This window comes from Plectropomus leopardus, chromosome 3 (genome assembly GCF_008729295.1).
Source record: "Plectropomus leopardus isolate mb chromosome 3, YSFRI_Pleo_2.0, whole genome shotgun sequence".
Taxonomy (NCBI): Eukaryota; Metazoa; Chordata; class Actinopteri; order Perciformes; family Serranidae; genus Plectropomus; species Plectropomus leopardus.
The window spans coordinates 33272321-33299522 of record NC_056465.1 but is presented as its reverse complement, the minus strand read 5'-3'; the positions used below and the strand labels follow the sequence as shown (position 1 = coordinate 33299522).

The 27202-nt window shown below is 37.7% G+C and overlaps 1 protein-coding gene across 5 annotated transcripts in view; it reads right to left on the bottom strand.

Annotated features, from left to right (window-relative positions):
* Window positions 1–23406, bottom strand: part of LOC121940957 (cyclin-dependent kinase-like 5) — a 56909-nt gene extending 33503 nt beyond the window's left edge. For 3 of the 5 annotated variants that reach the window (XM_042483632.1, XM_042483637.1, XM_042483636.1), the window contains exons 1-3: window positions 23311–23406; window positions 18443–18664; window positions 14728–14762 (exon numbers count right to left, since the gene is read on the bottom strand). In XM_042483632.1, coding sequence (XP_042339566.1) covers window positions 14728–14762; window positions 18443–18506 — 99 coding nt within the window. In that variant the 5' untranslated portion in view covers window positions 18507–18664; window positions 23311–23406. The other 2 variants (XM_042483634.1, XM_042483635.1) reach the window with 2 other exon arrangements.
* Between the last annotated feature and the right edge of the window lie 3796 nt (window positions 23407–27202).

Sequence of the window (27202 nt, the reverse complement as noted above, 5' to 3'; positions counted from 1 at the left end):
CTGTGCATTTCTAAAGTGCTGAACCCTAATGTTGTGTTTATACTATGAGCGATACAGCAACAGGCGACAAAACATTTTCAATGGAAGCCAGTGACATTTATTGTCAAACTGTTGCCCGACACTCATCACAGCTGACGGGCGTGACACGATACAAATCAAAGCTGAGCCGACTCCAATTTTTCTCAGCGCCCAAATGAGGCTGAGGAGCATAAACCGACCAAACGGTTTGTTTTTAGCGGTGGTTGTGTATTATTTTGTTTAGTTAGCCGACACCAAGCTAGCTGTCAGTGTAATAGACTGTATATAAAGATGGACAACATGACAGTTAAAACAGTTCTGACAGCAGAGTGAAGCTTTTCAATTTTCATCGCCCTCTGGTGTCTGACTGTAGTACAGGTCATAAAGCCCGCCCCTTCATGTTTGTGAATAAACAGGGAACTAAAAGCTCAAAGTACACGCCAAATACATTTTTCCAAAAGATGGTTCCTGTCACTGAGGGTAGCTCTCATCACCTTGATGATGTTTGTTCAATTGATTGTTTTTGTGATACATTCAGTTTTAATTTAATTATACAAAAAGGGTTTTTCTGCCAAGACTGACAGCTGATTGCTACTGTGCAGACTCTGGCTCTAAAAGCCTTCACCAGCACATGATGGCAGCAGCTGTATCTGAGATATTTTAGCTCCACTTAAGTATAGTGGGGTTAAGTGGAGACTCGTTGTCCATCTTTGTATACAGTGTTTCGTCGGTGCCTCTCGGTGCACACAGGTATGACATGGTGAGGCGAAATGAAGTTAAGGTGGGGCTCAGACACTGATCATAAGAACAGGTATTTTTATGGCCAAACACAAACTTCAGCTGATGTTCAGTTGAGGTACTTAGTGGCAGGTAGCAGGCACACACAAGCCTGTGACGATGTAAGGAAATAGTGTAGCTGCTCACGCTTTTATTGTGTTGCTCGTAGAGTGAACGCAAAAACACAAATTCATCTATGAAATCCTTCATCCCCGTCTCCATTAAAGCCTTGAATACTGATGGCAGGAAAAGGTAAACGCTGCTGTTGTTGACAAGTCTGTTACTCTGTGATGGTGATACAGTGACAGTGAAGATTGTAATTTTTTTTAATACTGAGCTACAGGATATTTGTACATTTGTGGTGACGATCTTGCCTGGTGACAACGATGCCCAGAGTTACAGTAATTAGTCATGTTCTGTTGCTGGTGATGTATGTAACATTGGTAATGGTGATGTTGCTAGGTGATGTTGACAATATTCACTGTTCACTGCATTATTTATAGCGTCTGTGGGGTTATGGTGGACACTTTGAGCGTGCTCCAGAGGAGCTTAAACGACTCAAGACTATTTTCAGCTGTAAATAGGTACAAGTCACCCGTGGGCACGTGTTTATATCAACAGCTGTATGTCTCTTTCATGTTTCATGTCTTGCTGTGCTCTCATGCCAGCTGCAGCATGGACTGTTCACATAGGACAAATTATAAGTTGATTTGATTCATTGCTTTGCCTTTTACAATATATATGATTTTCTGCAAAATATCAGTTATAAATCCTAAACAACACATAATGCTCTTTTTTCATGCTTTTTATATTATATTAAAACAATATATTACATTAGGATATTATATTAAAACAAGTTTTTTGGAAGACCTGCACATTTTGCAAACTCCACTGTCTTTGTCAGTGAATCCTCACACAGAAGTTTAATATCCTACAAAAATGCACATGCAACTGTTTCCTAAAAATAGCTGCCCCACAAATGACGTAACATCCTTACATTAAGTAACAGAGGTCAGGTGTAGGAAAAGAAACATGGTAAGAACGTATATCAAAATGACTCAAAGTTCACGTAAATGGGCTTTGTTATAATTTTCACTATCGATTATTTTCAAGACAAAAGGCTCAAGTCCAAGTGAAGTCATAAGTCAAGTCCAAATCTTTTTTGATTTGGTCAAGTCGGGTTCAAAGTCATCAAATTTGTGATTTAAGTCTGACTTGAGTTCAACTCATGTAACTCAAATCCTCACCTCTGTCATATAAGAAATAATACATCTTGCACATAAACATCTCTTTTTAAAATTATGGAAAAGTGGATGTTAACTGCTATAAACGGCAATATGATTGTGGATATGTTATCTGGAAAACTCTATAATCTCTGAACCCAGAGGCTATCAGTGTGATGACGATAAGCTTTAAGGGGCAATGGCCAATATACCAGGAGATCAGGTGCAGCAAGCAGATATCTGTGTTACCTTCCATGCACTGATCATCTGATCTTTATGAACAGATTTCTGCAAATAAATGCAGATGAATTTTTTTTAAAAAGAAATTGTGGTCAGACCAACATATACACATAATGTTGAATTTCATAGCAGTTTACATTTGAATTTGATGTCTTAAAGCACTTAAGATCTCATGAGGTTATACATCATGTATCATGCATGCTGCATGTTCTTATATTTAGATGATATGTGTATCAACAAAAAAAAGACTTGCAACCTGCAACCTGATGAGTCAAATCAATTTGTCATTTGTCCAGAGTGGGAAAATTGTGCTGCAGCAAACGTTAAAGAAAAACCCCAACAAAATATATTTCAGCCAATGCGCGCTCACTACATGGATTTTACATGCGGCTCAAGTGTGACTGGTCAGTAATACTCGGACTATAACATAAAACCAGATTGTTTCTGATATCAACGTCTTGCCTACAGATCCTGCACAGATATGCAGATGTCTGTTTATAGAGATTATCCAGATAATAGACGTGTTCACAGCCGGGCCTTTACACCTGCTGTTTCTACGCGTTCTCATCTCCACTCTGTCATCACTGTAATGGGATCTTTCTATATGTGCAGTATGCCAAGCGTGCAATTAGGTACGGAGGTAACAAGCATGTACACTGTCAACAAAAACAAACATGGCCGTCGTTGGATTAACCCTTTCAAAACTGGATCTTGTGAAACCTTTCACAAGGATTTAAACCTTTGAAACATGAACAAACTATTGATTTCTTAGCAAAACTTTGAGGAAAAAAAAGCAATGAGCAACTTGACCTGAAAATTAACTAAAGAGAGAGAGAGAGAGAGAGAGAGAATCATTAGAAAATTATTTTAAACTATTTTCATGATTATCAAAATTATAGATTTAAAATCATAGGCAATGAGTTAATATAACAAGAAATTACCCCAAAGTTAGAAAATGAAAAATTACAAAATAAAAAACTAGGCCCACAAGAAAATGACCCGAAATATATCAATAAAGTGTAAGTAAAATAAAAATAATAATAATATAATTTTCTGTTTGTTTGCAATATTTTTACTTTACTTACACTTTATTGCTAATTTTCGGGTCATTTTCTTGTGGGCCTAGTTTTTTATTTTGTAATTTTTCATTTTCTAACTTTGGGGTAATTTCTTGTTATATTAACTCATTGCCTTATTCCATGTTTTTGAAAGAAATTAAGCAAATTTGCTCATTTTTCAAAGAGTTAAGAAAAGCGGGTTGTTAAACGAACTGTACTTGAGTTTTCTTTTGCTATGAAAAAGAGCCGTAGTTTCTGATTGTTCATGGACGTATAAGATCACACACACATGCATAAAGTTAACTTTGTGCAGCTTCTATAAAACACTCATTTTATTGGTGAGTCGAAGAACAAAAAATGTCCTTTCATACTGGAGACGTATCAATCTGCACTCGTGACTTTCCTTCTGTGTGGGCAGATACTTTTTCAATGATGCAAACTACTTGAAGGACTGCATTTACACTTGTCTGACTCTGGCTGATATCCAATCATTATGTAGCCAGACCACCTCCGCAGCCAGAGCCAGGGCTTTTCATAAAGAAGCTTAATTTTATAAATCTCCTACGATTCATGAGAACATATTACAGATAATTAAAAACCTCAAATCTTCTAAACTCAATCATTTAGGAGCACATCGGAGGAGACAGAGCCCCGATGCTGTCAATGTTTTACCTCTCTGTAGTCAGAGCGGCTGGGGAAACTAGTTCACGGGATGATAAGCACATTCAGGGTGACGCTGTGTGTAGTGTGCATTCCTGAGAGGTGTTCCACGCTTAAATAAATACTCGCCACAGCTTTGTTTACCCTCTCACTCGCATTCCCCGTAGTGCCTCATGCTCAAGAACTGCCAATGGCCGTGCACGAGCCTTATCCTGGATTTAGATTAACTGCTGAGAGGAGCCTTTGTATTTGACTTCAGAGGTGAGTTTCATTTCAGTATCAACAGGCTCTAGAGTAAGGTGGGAGGACTTATAACACCAACCAGTGAAACTAGTGACAAACACAGGGTTACCACACACTGTCATGGACAAAATTTTAAAAAACTTTTTCATGACTTTTTAAGGACCCAAAATCTTAAAGAAAAAAAATTAAAATTTCAAAAAAGAGAAAAAATCTTTTTAAAGAAAGAAAAGCTTTCCATATCCATTTTCTTAAAAAGAAGAAGAAAAAAATACAAAAAATCTCCCAAACTTTAGTTTTCTATAAAATTTGCAAACAAAGAAAAAGGAAAACCAGAAGTTTTAAATTTTTTTAAAAAATCACATTTTTTTAAAAAGCAGAGAAAAAAGACAACATTTTTTGAGTTTTCTATAAAAAAGTTTTCAATAATTTTTTTTTTTTTTTTAATATTTAAAAAAAAATTGCTATAAAAAATTACACACTTTAAAAACAAACAAAAAAAAAAAGACTAAAATCAGCAAAAAATCTTTCAACCAGAGTTTTGGGGTTATTTTGTTAAAAAGAGCCCTCCAAGCCCACAGACCTGCAGGTCTGAAAGGCAGTACACCAACAGTAAAATAAATACAAATACAGCTATTTAAAGTTGTATGCCCCTCCCCTAAGCCAAAAATGCTTACAAAATAATTTGACATGCCTCATGGGCATACATGAAGGGAGAGAGGGAAAATAAAGAAACGTACGTGATGAACATTAAACAAAAACATAACCAAAATGTTGTATTGCATTGACACATATGAAAGCCACCTTATGACGCCAGCTACAGAAAATAAATTCCCTGTTATGTTACATTAATGTAATTTAATTTATTATTTTCCCAAACCAATGATGTTCACTGTTCATGACCTTTTTAGGCCTGGAAAATGTGATTGTGAAATTCCATGACTATTCCAGGTTTTCAATGATCATGGGAACCCTGTAAACAGAAAGTGTGCCACTTTCAAGAGCACTGTCAAGAAAACACACCTGAATTTACCACTTCCATTGTTTTGAAGTTTCTCTTTCAGTGAATTCTACTGAGTCAATTCAGTTGAATTTCGCTGCTGACAAAAGCAAAGAGGCAGGGGATAATAAAGTATCACTACATCAAGGTTTTTGGGTAAATACAGTTAATTGCAGCTCTGCAACGCAAAGCAGCCCAGTCTTGTGAAACTATGAGCCACCTCCACTGAGACAAAGTGTAGATATAAAAATCAGTTTCCTTTAAATGATCTGTGTTACTACAACATGACAAACTTGTGCAGAAAAGAAGTTTAAGGGTGCAAACTTTTTCTGGGTCAGCCGAGAGCCATGTATGTAGGTTAGCTTGTTCTGTACTCTACCGTGAGTAAACACACCATATGACATGTCAGTGAACTCAAGGGCAAACTAAAGCAAGCAAAAAGGGTAGTTTCCACTCTCTCAGTACTGATATTCACAGTTTCGTTTACACAATGAATTAACAAACAAAACTTCAGCACCATATCACCAAGTCTACAGCACAACTGTGACATCGAATAAAACACATAAGCACTATGAGCGACTAAAGAAAATGTGTGTTCTGTGTAATTCAACTGAAATAAAAAATGACACTTTAAGCAATTATACTGATAACAAATGAGAGGTTTGTGAAGTAAAGAAATGATCAATTAAACAAAAAAACAGTCCTAGTGGTTAAAATAATTAGCAATTTCCCATTGCATGTTGTATTTTGTTTTCAGAGATGATTAAATTGTCTTTTTTGGTTTACCAAAGACATGAACAAATGTAAGAGTCTAAAACCATGCTCGCAGCAATGCAGACATGCCGATGTTTACTTGGTATAATGTTACCGTGCAAATCATTTTACAGTTAGAGCGTTAGCATGTTGACATTTGCTGATTAGAACTAAACTCAACATAGATGAGGCTGATGTTGACACCAGACAAAAAATTCAGGAGATCAGCCGAGTCTTGAGGATTAATCCTCCATTCTAGGAACCATGAATGTCTGCACAAAATTTCATGGCAATCCATCCAAAAGGTGTTAGGATATTTCAGTCTGGACCGAAGTGGCGGATCAATACCGTCATCCCCGTCTCTGCAGCCACAGCCCAAGCATGGCTAAAAATCACAGAATTTTTATTTGTGCCATTTGTTTTACCTGGACCTTTCTAAAATAGCTGCATATTGACTTTACAAATGTCCTCACTGTGGCTGCACTAGTAGGAAGAAGATCAATGACAAAAGCTTCTTACAATATTAATCTTACAACTAATAAGCATAATTCATAAGGTTTAATCAGACAAGACAAAAAGACCTGGAGCATCCTTGGGGCTCAGTTGGCACAAGGTGCTCACATAGCTGCAGCATCCTTGAATCTAGTTTGCCCTGAATTTTTTCTCATCGTACCACAATAAAACACTGTTTTCCCATCACAGACTGGGAATAAAAAAAAGAGTTAGTGAACCCAGACATGTTCGTTTGGTGATCCATTTACACGGAAGAGAAATTAATAAAAGATGAGTCAGAACTACAAGACAAAAGCTTCTCTGTGTCCCAGTGTGCTCGTGTGCTCAACACTTTTGACACAGCAGCATGTTGCAGTTTTAGTCTGCACGTTATCGAATCACTGTGGCAACATTTGGCAAGATGGCACAAGACTGAGTGAGCTGGTCAAACAAAAAACTGTGTACCTTTACCAGGCACCAAACGTTAACTGGTAAGATATTAATGTGGGGCTGCAACATTACACATCATACTTAATATAAGCTTCATGATTATATTCAGTTTGTATTGTGTCACTAATTTAACTCTACATACATGGTGTTTTATGCACAGTTCTGGCTTCTAACAGTAAATCTTCATAAAACATGAGTGCAAGCCTTTTTTGGACCAATGATCTGCCAAAGAGACATGTCAATAATAGGCCAAAATAACAAGTTTTTGTTGGACGATATATTGTCCCAGAAATACTTGTGATAAGCTAGGGGTGGTCCAATAAACTTGATGTGTTGCTTCTTGCACGTGCAATGTATAAAATGACTTTATCTCTAACACTGAGTATAAATTGTCTCGTTGAGTTTTTAGCCACCAACCCGAGACTCAATTTTGGGTTTCTGTTTTCCCTCTCTTTTGTACAGCTCCCTGCCTCCTACAGTCTCACACACACACACACACACACACACACACACACACACACACACACACACACAAACACACAAACACACATACACACACACACACACACACACACACACACACAAAAAGCAGGGCTTTTGCAGAGCTCCAGGCTATGATTAGTTACATTATAGCACCTTTACAGGAGTAGCCCAAAATTACTCAGTTTAGGTGATACTTCTTGCAAGCATAGTGAAGATCCATGAACACCACAGTCAAGTGCATAATCTGCAGTGTGCAGCGTCAACAACAGGAGATGGACAGCCTGGCTGCCAGACAGTTTGCTTGTGGATTTACGGGGTGGACGATGAACTTTTTTTGGGCTCGTTGCCAGGGTCTAGACAGCTAATGACTCTAAGGACAGTGTGCAGCTCCAAGATACCGGTAAGCTAAATCATGCTGCCTTTGAAGTGTTATGTTTTTCTTCTGACTTATTGGGACGTAGAGGAAAAAAAAGGGAGAATCCCTGCTGTCTGTTGTGGCATCATGTTGGTTAAAATGTTAATGACGTTGTTATGTAAACAAAAACCACACATGTAACACTACAGGCAACATTGAGGTCAACAGAAGGATCGAGGTCATTTCCATTCATCGTACAATATGTGAAAAATTACTACGACATGTCTGGTCAATACACATTTTTCATCTTACAGTCCTCATTACTGCCTTTCATCATGATAGTGATGAATCACAGTCTCATTCTCATCCAAGTCTTGTATTAACAAAGTCCTCCAACAATGTCACAGCAGCCAACACACTGCCATTACACACGGTGATATACTGTTTATACTTTCAGCAATCAAAGAGAGTAACTCTTGGAAGAATAATAGTTGGGCTTGTAAAAAAAAAGAAGATATTAATCATCCACATGCACTTTTCATATAGGTTACTGCACCAACAATGAATAGATTCGACCTGAAACCTCCAAATAATGTCATTAAAAACTGACATTATCTTTCTCTCTACAGCGTCTTACACACATGAAGTCAAATACTGAAATGTTCAGGAACATTTCCTGCATGGGGTCATGTGTGAATAAGAGCAGAGAATGACAGGGAAATCAGGGAAAATGCTGGTGTGAATGAAAGCAATAACATAACAGGGACAAGTACGTAACACAGGGATACTCAGATCTGTGGAAATACAATCAGATTATTTATTTAACCCTTTGAGACCTGGGAAAATTGGCTTTACTTTATTAATAAGCATGGGAAGAAGATAATCAGCAACAAAAAAAGACATGACCTAGAGGTTAGCAAGAAATCTGTCAAAAATACACGAGAATTACCTGAAAATTCCCCCCCAAAAATAAAAAATACAAAAAATACACCAAAGAAAGACAAAAAAAATTACAAAGCAAGAAATGACCTGAAGAAAGCTTAAAAATTACAATAATTCTGTAAAATTATTTAAAATATATAACTATTATACATATGAATGTAGTTCACTGGACATTTCCCTAGATTTTTAAAAATTGTCTTCTACATCTACTAATTAAATTTTTCGAGTCAGTTCTGTTAACTATGACGTTAATATCATCTTCTTTGGGGCTCATGCACTGTATGCATGATGTAAGCAGTTAACTAAGGTTATTTCCAGTAAGTAGCCAATAACCTGATTTTATATATCCAAAGAACTTCTATAAAATGAACTGCACTGTAACCAGACCAGGCCTCTAATTGAGACAGGCCTTTATTTGTCAAATTGTGTTGGCACACCGGTCTACTAAAAAAGACTGTGTGTTTTATTGGGGGCTTTTATTTGATGTTTTACAGTACCAATAGTATTTGACTGGTGCTCCATGGTCGCAAAATGTGACTGAATAGTAGTGATCTGGAGCCCTGAAGATACAAAAACAAACGCCTCACATGCTCACACACTGTCGTTTAGGAGACAGGGGTGATGTATCATGCACTTGTGTGTCTGTGAGAGGGAGAGGAGAAAGCGAGAGCCGAAACGCTGAAGTGTGTCTCATGCCAGTGACTTTAAAATATTATGTAAAGATATATAATGGCCATCTGTGATATGCTCATTCCATACATCCCACGAGGAACAAGCCACCATTCCCAGATTATGATCAAACCGCCCACCTCTAGTGGTGCCTGAAAGGTCATCCCGGTGGTATAACTGGAACTATGTGTGGCAGACACTTATGTCACTTCCCTGTGTTGCACTGAGCCCAGCTGACTCTTAAGTCTGTGTTCTGGTGTTGTGAAGCATATGTGGGGGCGGGCACACGCAGCAGCCTCTTAAATAGATTCAGATTATTATGTGGAAGTTGATGAATGCACTCTTGCTTTTCCATCCTTTCTATATCTGTCTCCAGATCTTTCTTGGATCTAATTATTCCCGTTAAACACATGCAGTGTATAAACCAAATTTGAGGGGCGTGTCACTGGTGAAATAAGTACGTTCTGTAAGCACGAGCAGCTGCGACTCAGCAGCAGTTGTTACACAAATACAGCCATTTTCTCTGGCCAGCGCACTTCCCTGCCCATAGTCACAGCACCATCAATCCCTCGCTAAGCTCATGTGTTATTCTGCTTTGTAAGTGTCAGCACAGGCGTGTGTGTATGTGTGTGCGGGTCTGTGCACGAGGTGTGTGTTTTTGCCCACGTCTGTGTGTGCGCACACATAATTATGCAGCATAGATCTGTGAGTTAGCCCTTGAAAAAACATGCCCGTTCATTCACACCAACAATACAATATTTTCCAGATGGCACCGGTCCACATTGAACTGCAGCCAGAGAATTCATCCTCCTGTGCTTTCACACGTCAACAAATAAAGTTAACAACAGATATTCTATTAAAACTGCATATATTATGGACTTTCTAACACACACACGAGGCCCACATGGAGGTAGCAAAATGTCAAACATCGAGAGGATTGTTGTCCCTTTGTTATATGCCAGAGAAATAATCAAAGTGTAATGAGCTAATTAAGAAGACACTCCAAACTGGCTTTATAAACTGATGTCAAATCAAGCAGTGGAAACAGAGATAGCAAACAGCTGTTTCTGAATACTACCAAAGATACTCTACAACAGAAAGTACCTCATTACAAACTTCTCCAATGATACAAAATGGTTTTCACTTTGGTCTCTGAGTAGGCGTCTCTCCCCCACATTCTCCCACCTCATTTCGAAGTGTATTTAACTTTGTGTGGATGGACTAAATATGATTCAAAACAATACAACACTATATACAGTACAAATCTAATGCTTGTGTCCCATCATGCCGCTTGTTTTTATCTCCTTGCTTAATTTTTCATATCAACCAACTTAGTTGTTGCCAAACCTTGCAATAGTATGTTGCAAAAACAGACAAGTCTCAAATAAAGTTAATTTTTTCCTGATTTGTCTGAAAAAAAAAGCAATTTCAGCTCCTTTTTGATCCTTATACTGCTGACACGGCTGCAGTCATGACCACGGCACAAAAATGATCTAATTTACCACCATAAAATTCTATGGTAAAATATGTACAACTAAATAATGCTAAAAATATTTAAATTAAAAGATGGACTAAATCATTGCTAACAACAAAACGCTACTCAGACAGGGGGACTGATACTGATACCAATGTAGCATCAGGCATCAACAGACAATCAGCTCAAACTAGCAACAGGGCAGACAGTCATCGGTGAGAGACCGAATATACAAATAATAAAAAACAAATTCTATATTCCTGCATGCCTTCACACTTCACATGCATTAAATAAACTCATTATATATATGATATGCATGTATTATTCAGTCTACTTTGCCTCATTTTCAAAGATTTGCAAATAAAGCCAGTCCATACTTAACCACTCAAACTTCTAATTTTCATTGCACCTGTGCAAAAATATTACTCAGCTGCATATGAATTGATATCTTTAGCAAAAAATAAGGCAACAGATTAACAAACAAAGCAGCATCAGCAGCACAAATGCAATATGAAAATATAAATAATGTGTTTATTCTGCAATAAAACCATATTTCAACCAGAGCCTAAAGGCAAAAACAGGAATATTGAGTTTTCTATCAAAATCAAAACATAAGAAAGATGATTAAAAAGTCTGAGTAATACTGGCCAGTATCACTTATTTAATTCTCAACACAGACCAGCTGACATATCTGCTCTGATAAAACTTTCCAGTCTTTGTGATTATGTTGATGACGATGTATTTTCACACAGATAAACACAGTAAAGAGGGTGTTACAGACAAAGACACCGCCTCCGTCTGTTGTGTGGATCCATCTGAGGTCTGTTGATGTGAGTTCTGTTGTATAAAACGAAGACATTGGCATTTGCAGCTGCCTCGGCCCGGGATCAATCAGTCTGAATAATAAAGCCCAGTAATTACAGGCTGTGATTCTGGCTTACAGCGGGGCTTTCTTCTTTTTCCTCACTTCTGAGTGCTAGCTCAACATCAGGTCTGATGCTGTTGTCTTTTACCATTCTCACACTTAAGCTAACTCAATCACATTAGAAACCTGGCTAATGGATACACTGAGTGAGGTCACTGCCGTAATAAACGTCGTAATGAGCGCAGATGCGCGGCAATAGCAGGACAAGAAAAACATCAAGGATCTCGATGAGGAAGGCTCAGAAAGTGTTTTGTCTTTTTTTTCTGCAGATCTCTGTGTAAGTAGGAGGTAGTTAGTCTCTCTTATTCATGCTGGATTGCTGTCAATTCCTGGCACAGCCTCTTCCTTAAATGGACTGAGATGACAAGGCTATTACTGCAGTGCGGGTCGTCTGCTTTTCACAGTCCTATTTTTTTTTTTTGAGTGTTTCAGTTTTCTTATTCTTATGCTAAAAAATTAATTGCTTCAAGACAACCTATCAGAGCCCCTTGTACATGAATGAAAACAAAGTGGCAGAGTAGTTGAAGAGTTTAAGTTGACAAAATGTATTGCCATTCAAAGCAGATGAACCCGAGCAGAGACAAAAAGACTATAACTAATTACCCAGCGATCCATGGGAGCCACTTAAGACATCACAGTAATTCTAAGGCACGGAAACACAGCAGTGAACCACAGTGGTGGGACCAGGTGCATGAAGACCACTTGATTCAGACCACCTCCCTTTAAACAGCACAGTGTCCGCTAATGTCATCGGAGCTTCTGCAAGCCTTACTGAACCCCCAACAGGCATAAACCAAATGTCAACTATCTTTCTCAAGATAAACACACAGGACAAAACAATCTCCAGCCATCAAGGGATTGTTTGGACCTTTTCAAGAGCGATTATATGAGGTACTTATTCATAGTGCGTGTATTACCTACTGTTAGGGTTGCAACAGTATGAGACTTTCACTGTACTATTACTGTCTCAGAAAATATCTCGATTTCACAGTATGGTTATATTACATAATGACTTTTATATCAGTTACAATGACCATTAAAGGAATAAAAACAAAGGTTTTTTTGGTTGAGCAAATGCTTTAGTGGGCTAATTGAAACCTTAAACTATTTTCAAATGGACGTTTTGTGTGAAAAGTCAATACCACTGATAAGCAAATATACACAGTATGATAACCGTCACTTTTCATGCTACAGTTTATCTTGAAACCGATATGCCGCTGCAACCCCACCGACAGTAGATGTCCAGTTTGGAGCAGCAGGCAGGAGTACCACCACAGAAGCTACGCATTGTACTGCTGTGCATAAGGCCAGCCGCAAAACGCATTTTAACAACCTAGAAGTAGAAGTAATCAACGTCAGCTTAGTGTACGCTACATCAAGAATATTTTTCCTTGCCTTAGACAGCTTGTTATCTTTGCACTCTTCAAAGCAGATACTAAAAATAGTATTTTAACATTGTGAAACATAGGAGTTACTTTCTGGCCGTTGCCTCAATCTGCTTATTTGTGTTATCGTGCAGCTTGATCCAAACTGACATGTTACACAATAACATAAAATTAACCAATCAAGGCAGCGGTAGATAAGCAATTCTTGTGTTCAGCAAAGTTAAATTATTGTTTTTGTCAAAGGATGCAAAGTGGACTTGCACTTGAGCCTTTCTCATTTTCTGATCACTCAAAGCGCTTTAACTCCACATCACATTCACACATTCACACACTGGTGGCCGAGGCTACCATACAAGGTGCCACCTGCTAACCAGTTTTAAACACTGACACACTCTCACACACTGGCATAGCCATCAGGACCCGTTTGATGGCCAGTGTCTTGCCCAAGGATACTTCGACATGCAAACTGGATAAAACAGCATGTTTTGACTATAAATGTTTTGATTAGCGGTTGACCCGCTCTACCTCCTGAGCCACAGCTGCCCCAAATTTGGGAAAATCCTTCACCTTTATTGGGTAGTTGGCAGTAAAAAAGGTAAACAGTAAATGGGCCAGAGAAAGAGCGGTATGACATTCAGGAAAGGTCCCCAGCTAAAATGGAACCAGTGACGTTGCGGTGACATGACATGCTCTGTAACCAGTTGAGTACCAAAATCCTAAAAGAATCCAGTAACTTTGAAGAGCGTGATATAACGATATAACTCCAGTACATTAAAGCTTCCATGTCAGACTCCTGCCTACTTTTCCAAACTTGGGGCTTGTTCACCGCCATCTGCTGTACGTAATACACTGACTATGTAATCATACCTCATACAACTCTACTTCAAAAGACCTGAACTATCATTTTAAAGGAAAGGCTGGTGATAGTCTGTTATTGTCAACAAATGCCATAAAAGGGCAAAAACCAACACTGTGTTTGCCTGACTCCAACTTCCCCTGCCTGTTTTCGGTTCCCAGCCACAAGCTCACTGGTTTCTACTGAAGGCGTAAATCTTTAAAAATGGGTCATGAATACACACTTTAATTTTTCAAAATGGTGAAATAATTTCCCAAAACATCTGGGCACTGTAGTTTTTAACAAAATGTTCCTGAAATAGGAGTAAATAGTGCATTTGTCGGAGGCTATTTTCAGCCGTGGATTAACACATATTTGGTGCCTTCGTCAGTATTCATGGCAACAAGACGTTATATGTGGGAATGAATCATGCCCATGTTAATGGTAATGAAGAAACATGTCACCAGGTGTAATGGTATGATTCACTGATGTGTTTTTAAATTATTCTCTTTTTTGTGACAGAAATGTAGCACAGAGAAATGCACTATTTTAGGTTACACAGACAATAGTTGCTTCATTCTGGGTTTAGGTCTTTTCATGGTATTTGCTGAGAATAACAAAAAAATAGAATATCACCAGACTTACCCTTAAAAATCTTTGCTGACTTTCTGATATAACACAGTAATTTCACATGGAAAATCCATTACATAAAAAACATAATATAACAAGAAAATTGATTGATTCTTACCTTGTGTCGGCACTTCAAAACAACACCATAGGCACCTAAAAAAGACACAAACCACATGTTTATTTGAGATTTATCAGAGATAATGTTTTCATGAATAAAAAAGTATAAACATAAAAAAGTATTCAATGAATTTATACACTGCCTTGAGCTTTAAAGCAGATTTACAAGCAGACCCACAAAATGATAATTAAATGAAATCATAAATTCTGTTTTAAAATACTGGTTTGTGAATAACCCCTTGAACCTGAGCTTAATCTCAAATCAAGGATATGCATGGCAATGAACAAATTAGTGAGGAATTAGTGACGTTACAAAAAAATACCTGGAAATTAGCACACACAAAAAGAAGTGAAAAATGGTAAAAAATGAATTAAAAAAAAAGATATGACTTGAAAAAATGCTAAATATGTAAATGTTATTATCAATCCTTGATTAAAATTTGAGATGTAGTCGATAGAGTGTCGATAGACCGCTTTCCAGCATGCCCACTTCGCTGTCATTGTCCGACAGTGTGTGCACCGATGTCTCCGAATGTCCGTTCCATTCTCATTCTCCGTCTGTGTCTCCACTGGTGTTTCCATCAGTGTCTCCGAACGTCCCCTCCGCTCTCATTCTCCACAGGTGTCTCTGAATGAATGTCCGCTCCGCTCTCATTCCCCGCTGGTGTCTCCACCAGTGCCTGCTCCATCTCATTTTCCACCGGTGTCTCTGATTGTCAGCTCTGCTCTCATTGTCTGCCGGTGTCTCCACCGGTGTCTCCACCGGTGTCCGCTGTCATTGTCCTTCAGGTGTTCTCTATCTCTTCTAGGGCACCAAGATGTCTTTATCCAGTTTTGGTCAGCTTTTCCTTATTTCTTGCAATTTTTGGGCCATCTCTTGCGAAGCTGACCTTTTTTTTTTGTTAGTTTGGTTTTTTAAATCTAAGGTTTAAATGTTGAAAGAAGATCCAAACGTAACACGACAAACTGATGTCGATCCAGGTTTCAAAGGGTTAACCATTCCCACATGACAAATAAACAATAGCTCAGTTTAGAAAGTTCGAGTTGGCCAACAATGCTAACAAGTCTGAACCTTTCGATTTGAGCAAATCACAAAGTGAAAATGGTTTTAAACCCTCTTTTTAATACTTCACATGTTCACATGAATCAAGGAAAAACATCCCCCACTATAAAAGGACAGGTGGCTCAGAAAGTAGGACACAAGTGTTGGCAAGCTACTGTAGTTCTGATGTTATCGACCCTGGCAGTCGCACACACACGTCCCCTGAGGGTTCAAGAGGAATTCTTGGACAGAGCAGCCATATGACGAACTGCTCCGTGCTCCTTCACAAGAACATCAGTGCTCCAAGGAGTCATCTACAGTCTCTTCAGGAGGCCACTATAATGTATTTACTTTTGTTATAACACAGTTTACCTAAAAGACTAAAACTGACAGATAAGTACAACAATGCGCTACAGAAAGAGACCAGACAGGTAATTTTGCATGTTTAAACACATAAATTTGCATGAACTCTGCATCAGTGCCAATGATTTTTAAAAGAAAATGACATGTTTACATACTGATTTTCTACCTAACCATAACAGTAAATATTAAGACAAATAACTATTTTCATCACACTTTAACTATCATCTTTAGCTGATGCAGGTGTGAGCATGGACTGTTTTGAATATATCTCTTTATTCATGGATTTAGAGCACAATAAAATAGAAAAACACTGAATTCATGAGCTAACAAAGCAAGGAAACCTAAAGATAAACAAAAAGCAAATTAGACATCATGAAAATGATGTAACTTATTGCATTAATTATACAATATATAGGCTATTTGTCATCTCCAATTAACAATACTGACATAATTGCTAATTCAGTACAGGACTTAAACTTAAATTTTCAAAACAAATGTTGGAATTTTATGTTTCTGCAGACCACTGATATATAACATTTGTATGTTATTATGTCGCCAATATGTTGAAACTTTGCGTTTAATTAGGTTCCAACAACACAGTGGTTATGTTTAGGAGCAAAAACCAATTAATTATGGTTAAGAAAAGAAGAATTTTGGCTTAAAACACCCAGTTTTGAGAGACAATTACCACTGACGATGCCAATGGTAATTGGCACCCCGTTTTGGTGGCACAATTTCTGCTGGAAATGCCAATAAAGTGCCGCTAGAACACATCTGGTTTTGGTGGCACAAACTCTGCTGACAGTGCTGCCACTGTTACGCAAAAACACACCCAGTTTAGTTGACACAATTTCCGCTGGAAATGCTGCCGATATGTCATTAAAACACACCCGATTTGGGCAAGGAACAACGCTGAAAATGCCTCTGATTTGTTGCTAAAACACATCTACATTTGGTGGCACACTAGAAATGCCACACATGTGCCACGACAATACTTGGCTGCTGGAAATGCTGCCAAACCTCCAACTATGTGTCGCTATAACACACGCAGTTTTGGGGGCACAATTTCAGACATAAATGTGGCAGGTGTGTTGCTAAAACATCCAGTTCTGGTGGCACAATTTCTGTTGGAAATGTGGCTAATATCTCCCTTCTCACTCAGTTTTTAAGTTGGTGGTTTGCAGTGGTTGCAGCTTGGCAGGCGTCTCTGTACATGAAATCGGAACTTTTCTACCTTAGAAATGTTGATATGACGTGTATGAAATGTACAAATGTAACACATCAGTGATTTGCAGAAACATAAAATGCCAACATTTTCTTCTGGTGGCCGGGCTGTGAGATGATAACAACATATAACAACAGGATTTTTAGATTATGTTCTACAAAAAGCAAAAACACCAGAATTATTTATCCAATTTGTTTTCCTCCTTAGATAAGGAACTGGACATAATTACTAATTCTGTGTATTTTAATTGCGCTGGTAAGCCAGCACGCTGCACTCAGTCCTAAATGATTAACAAAATCGACTGACCTCAAGATCAGTGAGGAAAAATCTATGATGCTGGATCAAGTGGAGCGCACTGTGCCTGTGCCATGAGTGCAGAGGCAGTAAGTAGAGCTGGACTGAAAAACTTCTTCAACTTTATAGATTCATGTGGCACTAAAAGTGCTGACTTCATTCCAGACAGACTCGTCTTTGGACAGGCCTTCAAAATCCAGCTCAGAGTTTCCCTGTGTCTTCCAGCGACACATTATCCACACATTACAAAACTTCAAGGATGAAGAGGAGTAAAAACTGGGACAAGTGGGTGTCTTCACCTCCGGGCCTCTGCCACTTTATATCAACCAAGTGGCTCGAGGAAAGAGAAAAGCCTCGAGAGGAATTTTAGGGGAACTGAACTATCAAATCACCCAGTGCAACTGATATTTACAACAATAAAATGGAATCCCACAATGCACCTCTTCAAATCTACAATAAAAAGAGTTTGAATTCAGGTCACAGCAGCTTCAATTTTTTCACGTTCAAATTCTTCGTAATGAATAAATACTTTAAAAAATTGTCCTTGACCTTCCTGAGCTGTGTAATTGTGAACAACAGATCAGGCTTTTAACGGCCTTGTTCCGCAGGCAAATTGAATAAAAACAATCAAATGATTGCTCACTGAGAGGCACTGCTGCAAATTTGTGAGAGAACCGCCATGAAAAGCTGTGGCTGAAAACTGGACTCGACCAGTCGTCGCAGCTGCAGATTACAAATGTGCAAAATATGCTTTAAGCTTACATTTTGCAGCAGACTCAAATGAGAACTCACCTTCACCCACAATCCCAAGGACTTCAAATTTATTCATTACATCACCGATGTCAGGGATCTTCATGAAGTCAAAAGGTACGATGCGTGAGGTGCATGGAGCTCAGGCAGACAGAGCCCAGCTACAGGATGGCGTGAGGCGGCCAGCTGTTGGCTCCCGAGGGGCGTGTGCCGGCTGTTAGCCATAATATCCGCCACATGCCTTCTTCTGTGGCTCTTTTTTACCTGCAGAAAAAAACGTACCAAATTATATACAAATACACACATAAATACAATATATTCCTTTAATGTGTGTCAGTTAAAGGGACAAAAAGGGACTTCTGTGCCAGTTGGAGTGCTGCCTCAATCAGGTGCATTACCAACAGCCACTTTAACAGCGACAATGTGCTGCTCAATATTATGAGAACAAGTGAAAAGTATTAATATAAACTGTGTTCCTGAATCACCTTTGTTTTAAAATAATTATTTTTGCAAATGTATAACATGTCCCAAAACGACTACTTTAAACATGCTACCTAACTGAATGATTTGAACATCACATGGTTGTAGGGTTTGCGGTTTCGGGTCGCAGCAAATCTTGTATTGGAGGGGCGGGTCATGTGCAGACGAGCTGTAACGTTAGCTAGCTCTGCTGTGCTCGGTAAACTAGCAGTAGATGCACTCTTCCTTCTGCATGGTGATACGGTTGGTGGGTAAAGTTCAACTGAGAGAAAAAAGTTCCAACATAAAACTGCTCATAATAAGGTCTGTGTATTACCTTGAGTAATCAGGTTGTGATTTTTGGAAAGAGACAAGACAAATGTACTTCTTTAAGCACCACGAGCAAAGTGCCATATAGCTCCATTATATTGGAGAGAAAACATTCGTCTATACGGCAAATATCTTCAACACTCAACAACTCACACAAAAATAATCTGGATTAATAAACAGCAATAAAGGTAAGAGAAAAAATATGTGTTTTGGATTTTAGGGTGAGCTGTCCCTTTTAGCAGCGTTGGCCAGTTGTACTTCAATGACACAAAACTGGCACTCCACAGCTCTATCTCCTCGAGGTAAAGGGGCACTCCAGTGACTCAGCACTGCACTTCCAGTTAAGAGTTGGGGGACTTCAAGAGTCAAAAACAGCGGCCACAATCAAAGCATCAGAAGCTTCTGATATCCTGACTTCAAGCCCCTGAAACGGGTCATATGTTCAAAAACCCTGGATCCCCGAATGCAGTTTTAAACAATACTTTATTACACCATTCCTGCCTGTTAAATGCCCTCATCTGTCAAACCTCATTCATCCAGATAGATAACACGGATTTTCTGTCAAATATTTTGAGTCTCAAGACTGAGGGTACAGTCACACGAGTGAATTAAACATTGGCGAATATTCACCTCCTGTTCACCTCCATTCAATAAGAGCAGAGGGCGAATAAAAACATTTGCTTCTGGTGGTTATTTGCATCTTTGCATGAAGCTTAACTCTGGTGAACTGTGAGTGTGTGGGTTTCAGGCAAACATCTTGAGAGACTTTGAAACGACACACTGGGTTCGCAAGGCCCAATAATTTGAATAACTGCCCTTACAATTTGATAATAATAATTAGAATTTTGACCTAATTTCCCCACCTATTAGCTGTAGTTCCTGCGGGGTGACACAAAGTTTTGTTATTCATGACCATCTTTCCTTTTTGTTAATGTAATTGGCTAAGACTGTCTTTCTTTTTGTTTGTGGGTTGTGTACGTTTTTAAGTTTATTTTTTATAATGTTACTTTTTGTGATGTAAATAAATAAAATATTAAAAAATAAATGAATAAATAAATAAAAACAGTCCCAGAGAGATAGCTGCTGCTTGGCTGGCTGTGAGTTGGGACACAGCCATGGGACATAAGAAAGAAAAAAACGTGAGTAAGAAGAAAATGGAAAATGTACCTGTAGGATCATATTTTATTTATTATCAAGGTAGCTAAATTAAGCTAGCACACTAGGTTTCCGTGTGCATCACGTCAGACACTGCCCGCCTTCAGCAGGAATGTCGCCTCGGCATGCGATGGAGACTCTAAAGTTGCTCACATGTGACTGTAACTCATGTACGTGGATGTGCAAAACCAACAGAAAACGCTGTAGTATGCATGCGAGGCCAGTAGTTGGCAGTGTTACATTACAATAGCACACCAAAGAAGAACACCGCGCACCTGCATTTATCGCACCCGTGATGTCATCGTTCTTACAGGATCCGCGCATTGCCAGTTCACAAAAGGGCTTCGTTTTCAAGATTACACTCTGGAACCTGGTTTCAAAAGTTTACGTTTTCAGGCCCCTGAAACGCTGTTGTCGTGTCAACAAAAGGCCAAACCACAACAAAAGTTCAACATTTCATGCAAGAGCCGTCGCCGTGAAAACGGCACCTCAAGTCAACCCTGATGATGTCATGGGGCTTATTTTGTCAGACTACAGAAAGCTCCCTCTAGAGTCCCAGAAGACATTACACAACCCAGGCTGCGTAGTACTCTAAATGATGAGTAAACTGACCAATATGTGTAAAATCAATGGATTCCCCCTTAACATAAATAAAATAAATCCAGTAGTTACATATTTCATTCCTTATAGATATATAATGTACTATAATTTCAGTAAATACCAAAAAAAGATACCATTAATTAATGCACCAAAGTTCCTCGCTGCATTCCTACCTTTATTCGGAGGGTGAATCAGAACCATACAATCTCCGAATGTGATCAAAGCGTCTCCTCTGGTATCCACACACTCTTTACTCTTATTGAATCAGATAAGACTCCAGATACCACTTTCTCCATCTCATCCTCTCCTTGCTGAAACAGCTCAAGGACTTGCGTATAGCCTACTCACACTCCCAGTCTCCTACGGTGCTGTGGGCACAGGAGCTGCTCATCAGTATGCAAAACCTCGTCACCAAAATAAACTCTGTCTCCCAGCGCACTAAACACCGCTCTGTGCTCTATTACTCCCGTATCTTACTCAGCCGAACACCATCGACACAAGTAAACTGTAACAGCTGCAGGTGAGGAGGATGATACAAGGCTAAACTTGATTTTCAAACATATTAATGTTCTTCCTCCTTCTCCTCGTTTCACAGCCCACACAGCAGTGGCATGCAGCCTATTGTTTTCCGGAGCAGATTTTAGCCAACTGCTCTCCGGGCCCAGACCTAGAAGGCTAATATGATCAGGAATGCACCCGGCATAGCTGTGGATCATATATTTTGTCTCTCTCAACAGAATGAGTCATGCGTGGTAACGGACAGAGTCTGTGGAATTCAAAATACAGGACCTTTAAAGCTCCTCGTATTATCTAACTATAATCTATGCCTGAATTTATTTATGGTCATTAAAATTCGACATAATCTGGTGAGAATTTAGCAACAACAAGAGATCCAGCTGACAACGTCACTACACATTTTGTGGAAACCACACAAGTTAGGGACGGTTCTTTATTTATCATAAGCTTACATGTTGATGCTTCAAAATTAAAAGTTGAAACTGAAGTTAAAAGAAGTTGGGTTTTTTCACTCTTGTGTACGCAGGTTAGTTAAGCACACAGTTTATTTTTTGCCAAATTTTAAATGAGATATATCCTAGAATAAAGTGATTTTGCTGTAATATCACTATTTTTTTCTCTGATTTGGTTATGGTTTTTATTTTTTATGACAGAAACGTTTACACAGTTGAAAACCCGACAATAATTTCTGTTTTTACAGTTTCTCGCTATGATAAATGGTGCAATTTGGGCGATTTGTCTTTTTTTTCTAATAAATCGATGATAAAAAACACAATCATTTAAATTTGTACATCCCTCAAAGGGTGCTCACACATTTTCTTGAACAAAATTTTGAAACTTTTCTGACTTTTTCAAGAAATCAGAATAACAATTTATTTTTCTTGACCGACTTGCTTAGCATTTAAAAATATCAGATTCAAAATATTAAAACATTATAGGAGAGATGGAACGAAAATGGTGAACACATACATGATGGTAAACAAAACGTCACACAGACGTATTTTGTTACGTTGACAGCTACAGACAATAAATTTGCCATCTTTTTACAGCACTTTATCCCCGGATGATTACTGTAACAATTACGTTACTCACAACAAAATTCCATGACTTTTCCAAAACTTTCAATGATTTAGACTAATTCTATGACTTTTCAAGATCTGGAAAACATGATTGAGAAATTCCTTTCCAGGTTTTCCATGAATGTGGGAACTCTGCCCTCCCCTAAGCTAACATAAAAAACATAAGTCCCTCCTCAGTGCTTAAAATATTATTTGACATGCTTCACCGTTGCTGCACCACCACCTCACAAATAACAAACAGTCCCTTAGAACAACCAGCAAACAACTCCATGAAAAAGCATTATGATGGGACATTTTAAAATAAAATCCTGAATATGCAAATATCTGTAAACACTTGTCCTGTTGCTTCACATCTTCTAACAGCAGCAAACACACACATCAGGGCGAACTGGGCTGTAAAATGATTGTTTTTAACGACTGTACTGTATATTCAAGTGTGTGTTAGCTCCGACTGCCCACAGAATGAATGTAGCTCCAACATTTTCAATTCAAGCACCAATAAATCCAACAAGTCAAACATATGGCTCCAGTCAGGCCAACTTAACACAAACTACCTCACATTGCCAGCCTTCTAGTTTTACCTCTGTTATAATTGAGCTAGTTGTGTTGGTTTTAGTGCTCTGCCTGATTCCCAAAACACATAAAACCGCAAATTAGCTACAAACAAACCTCAAGCTTGTTGCCTTTTCTCGTGAGCTCCCACTGAAGATATCCACGTAAAACTCAGAGCTGACAGTTTTTATCTTCATAAAGGTAAAATAAACTACTCACTCAGTCAGTGTTTGGTAAAAAAAAAAAAAATAATGATGGAACCGGGCCCATATATCCACCCACCAACGGAGATATTTTCATTGCAGCAGGCAGCTACAGTAACTGGATCGTGCGGTTGACAAGCTGCGAGCAGATCACCAGGCAACAGTTTGAGCGGCGTGACGGCGACCAATCAGAGCCGTTAAACGCAGTTGTTTATTCCAACGCCCCCTCCGCTCGGACCAATCAGAGAGCAGAACGGCAACAAGGGGGAGAACGCTGTGTTGCGGTCTGAGGGTGTTTCGTATGAGGTTGGATATTATTGTTCTAATTTCTCAATTACATAATTCACAAGATCACACCCTGCTTTCAGCGTGATAACATAATCTATGTAAACGCCACACAACTGTACTTATAGCAGCATAAACTTTGAATTGTATGGATGACATGAATAAAAAAAAATAAACAATATGCATTTTTTTTATTTAAATTGCTTTGCTCAATAGTGGCATGTGGCTATTAGGCTGCTGTGTGAGGAGCTTACTACTACAATTATTATTGTTACCATTATTATTTTTATTTGCATGGCAATATCATATGGATGCAGAGGCACCAAGAATAGTTTTCCCCACTTTGTATATTACTTTTCATATTTAGGTAAACATGTACACAAAAGTACAGGAAAACTTTTTTTTTCACCTACTGAGAAACAAACAGACTGATAAAATCAAGTATAAGAAAATAATATGCCCCTATAATAAACAAAACAAAACAAAATTTAAAATAAAATTAAATAATGATAAATTTTAAAAAATGTATACAACAGCAACCGGTAAGGTGGTGTATGTGTGTACAAGCATGTCTGCAATTTGGAGTAAAATTCTATTGCAGGAGCTGCGCCAAGTATAATTTAATATATAAATCACTGCATTAACATTATAAATACAAGTTAAACTTTTAGGCAGCCTACTAGAATAATAAAATGAACTGCTTTTAAGTCCACTAGATAAAATTTGCAGCAATAAAATAAAAATGAAATCTTTATCTTTTTAGAAAAAACAGACACTGACAAAGTTTTTTCTCTGGGTAAATAATAGCAGTTTTTAAAAAAAGGTAGTAAATAACAGTATATCAAAATATATGTTATCACAATACTCAGCATATCGCAACACATTAAATGTCACGATATTACTGTGACATGACTGAAGTATCATGATAATATCATATTGTGGGGCCTCTGGTGATTCCCTTGAGTTTATGGTATACTTTCATGATATTTTGGTACTCGTCATGGGAAACATTGTAACTATTTGAATCAGAATCTGGCTTATTGCTAAGTTTACATACAAGTAATTTGATTTGGCGTTTTGGTGCATAACATAAAAGTATTAAGAAAAAATGAAATGAAATGAAATTAGGGACTGTTCCTTATTTATCAGAAGAGGAGAGTGGCTGGGGTGTGATGCTTTTTTTTTTCTTGACCCTCCCTGAAGCTACAAATATTTTTGCCTGAGCCTCCCTGAGTGACTGTGGATAAAAACACGACCCTCCCTCCAACATAAACAGGTACTGACCATTTTTCTACTATATTCACACAAAATGCAAACCGGTGCAAACAGCACAAGACTGAAACCAAAGAAAGCTAATTTCTTGAGAAGAATGCAAATCTTTCTTAAAAATAATAAAATGGTCATGCAAGTTTTAACAGATACTGGCTATAATAACCGGTGTGATTTTGGCAATTTCGGAAAAAAGGTGAAGTGGGGACATAGATGAAGGGCTTCTTGTTTTTTTTTTTCTTACAGGCCCTAGGCTGAAAAAAAAATTGAGAACCTCTGGTAAAGGCAACGCACAAAAGTACACCAAAAATATATAAAAACAATGTATGTACAAGAAAACAGTACAAAATTTGTGCTTTGTCTAAAGAAAACATGAGCAATAAAATAAGAAATTAAGAGCCTGATAACAAGCTGAATCCAATAAACATTTAATAATCACACAAAATAAAACTGCAGACTGCCGTAAATAAATTGATTTTCTTCAGTTATTAAATTTTAATTTATTTTAAAAGAGGTCACACAGCTCAAATAATGAAAAATGAACTGTTTTGGGGCTTTTTGGCGAACAAAAATCGACTCATTTAAATGCCAAAAGAGGATGAAAAACCTTGTATACAGTACATTTTTGGGAAGATGACTAATCATATCTTTCCCGCGTCATCATAAAAAGGTTGGGTGATTTCTGAGGAGTACAAAGCAAAAAGTAGACAGCTGTAAGGGTCCTGTGTGTATTTTTATCCATGACCTCATTCAGACCAAATCTGAGCTATTGACATTTAAAACACTGTGTAGGATCTCTGAAGATTTTTCCATAAACGTGGTATCACATCACATGAAACCATGCTGCCACCCACAGGATGAATCTAAAACTTTGTCCATTTGTGTATCTGAATAGTCTGTAATGTTTACTAGGCCCCCAAATTAGTGCTAAAGTTTATTTCAGTATTTAGTTAATTTTCTTATTGATCATAGGCATGTGTTGTTTAATGTAAGGTCATACTTTTTATCAACCAAAGTATTGTTAACACATCTATATCATAGTCATCACAGTCATCACCTTAATTATATGTTTTAGTAACGGGGTTTTTGTTTTTTTTTTGAATGATAATGAATGAGATAAAAATATCCCAGAGCAGTTATTGCAGCTTAAACGCTCATTAGTGTGCCAGCATGGGGTGAAGTAAATTCTCTCTGTGAAGATGTCATCGTCTCATCAGAAAGCAGCGATGGAGAGTTTTATCTTAAAATAACGAGGATGACTTTGTAAAGAAGATGAGTGGTCAGAGCATTTCATGCAGACTGACTTTATGAGCCAAATGACTCGATTTTTCAACCAATTTTAAGAATGTGACAAAGGTTTTCTGTTATATTTGCTCCATCATAGGTCAGGTATTTAGGTATGTTAGAGCAGTGAGGTTGACATAAAGTAACAAATTTGGACTAATTGCTTTGTAAAAATTAACAGGCATTTTTCCACATTTTATTTGGAGTTCAATGTCAAGTATTTGTGAAACTGAATATATATAATAAATATAATGATGTTGTGTTTTGTTATGTTTCTTTGTGGATGATTGATTTAGATATTGCAGTTTTGAAACTGGTAATGGATTTGCTATGTAAAGCTCAATTGCCTTGTTCTTTTTATCCCTTTGAAACCTGGATGGGCATGACTTTACCTTTCTTCTATTTTCAAACATAAATAAAAAAAAAAAAAAGTTTGTTAGACTTGGTAAGAAGTGTTCTACAAATTGCAAGAAATTAGTTGATTTAGAAAGTTGTTTTGTTTTTTAAACAAAAACTGGGTGAAAATGCTCAAAAAACTATATTTATGATTCTTTTTAATTAACAATTTTTTCAATTTTTTTAAGCAGATTTTTTCCAGGTAATTTCCTTTTCTGTTTGTTTTTACTCTTTTCTTCTTTTGTTTTGTTTTTTTTTAAATTTTTTGCTAATTGTTAGGTAAATTTCTTGTGCTTTTTTTGTTTGTTTGTTTGCTTTTTAAATTTTGGGTATTTTCTTCCCAAGCTGCTAACTGCCATCTACAAAGTTTCTGATCTGTGTGTCTGTGTGCGTGCAAGTGTGTGGAAGAGGGTATTGTTTTACTGTATTAGGAACTTTGTTACAATTTTGTTTGTATGAAAAGTGTGTGATGAAGTGTGTGAACTGATGTATTAAGCTGTAAACAGTAGGCTACTTTACATTCCTAGTTTGTAGTCTCGTAGTTAAGATGGGGCTATTTGAAATCATTTTCATTTAATTTGGTTCTTTAGTTCATTAAATGCCTCATACTATATGTCTGGGTGACACTATAAAGGATAGGTATACCCTATTTCTGAATTGCAATAATTCCAAGA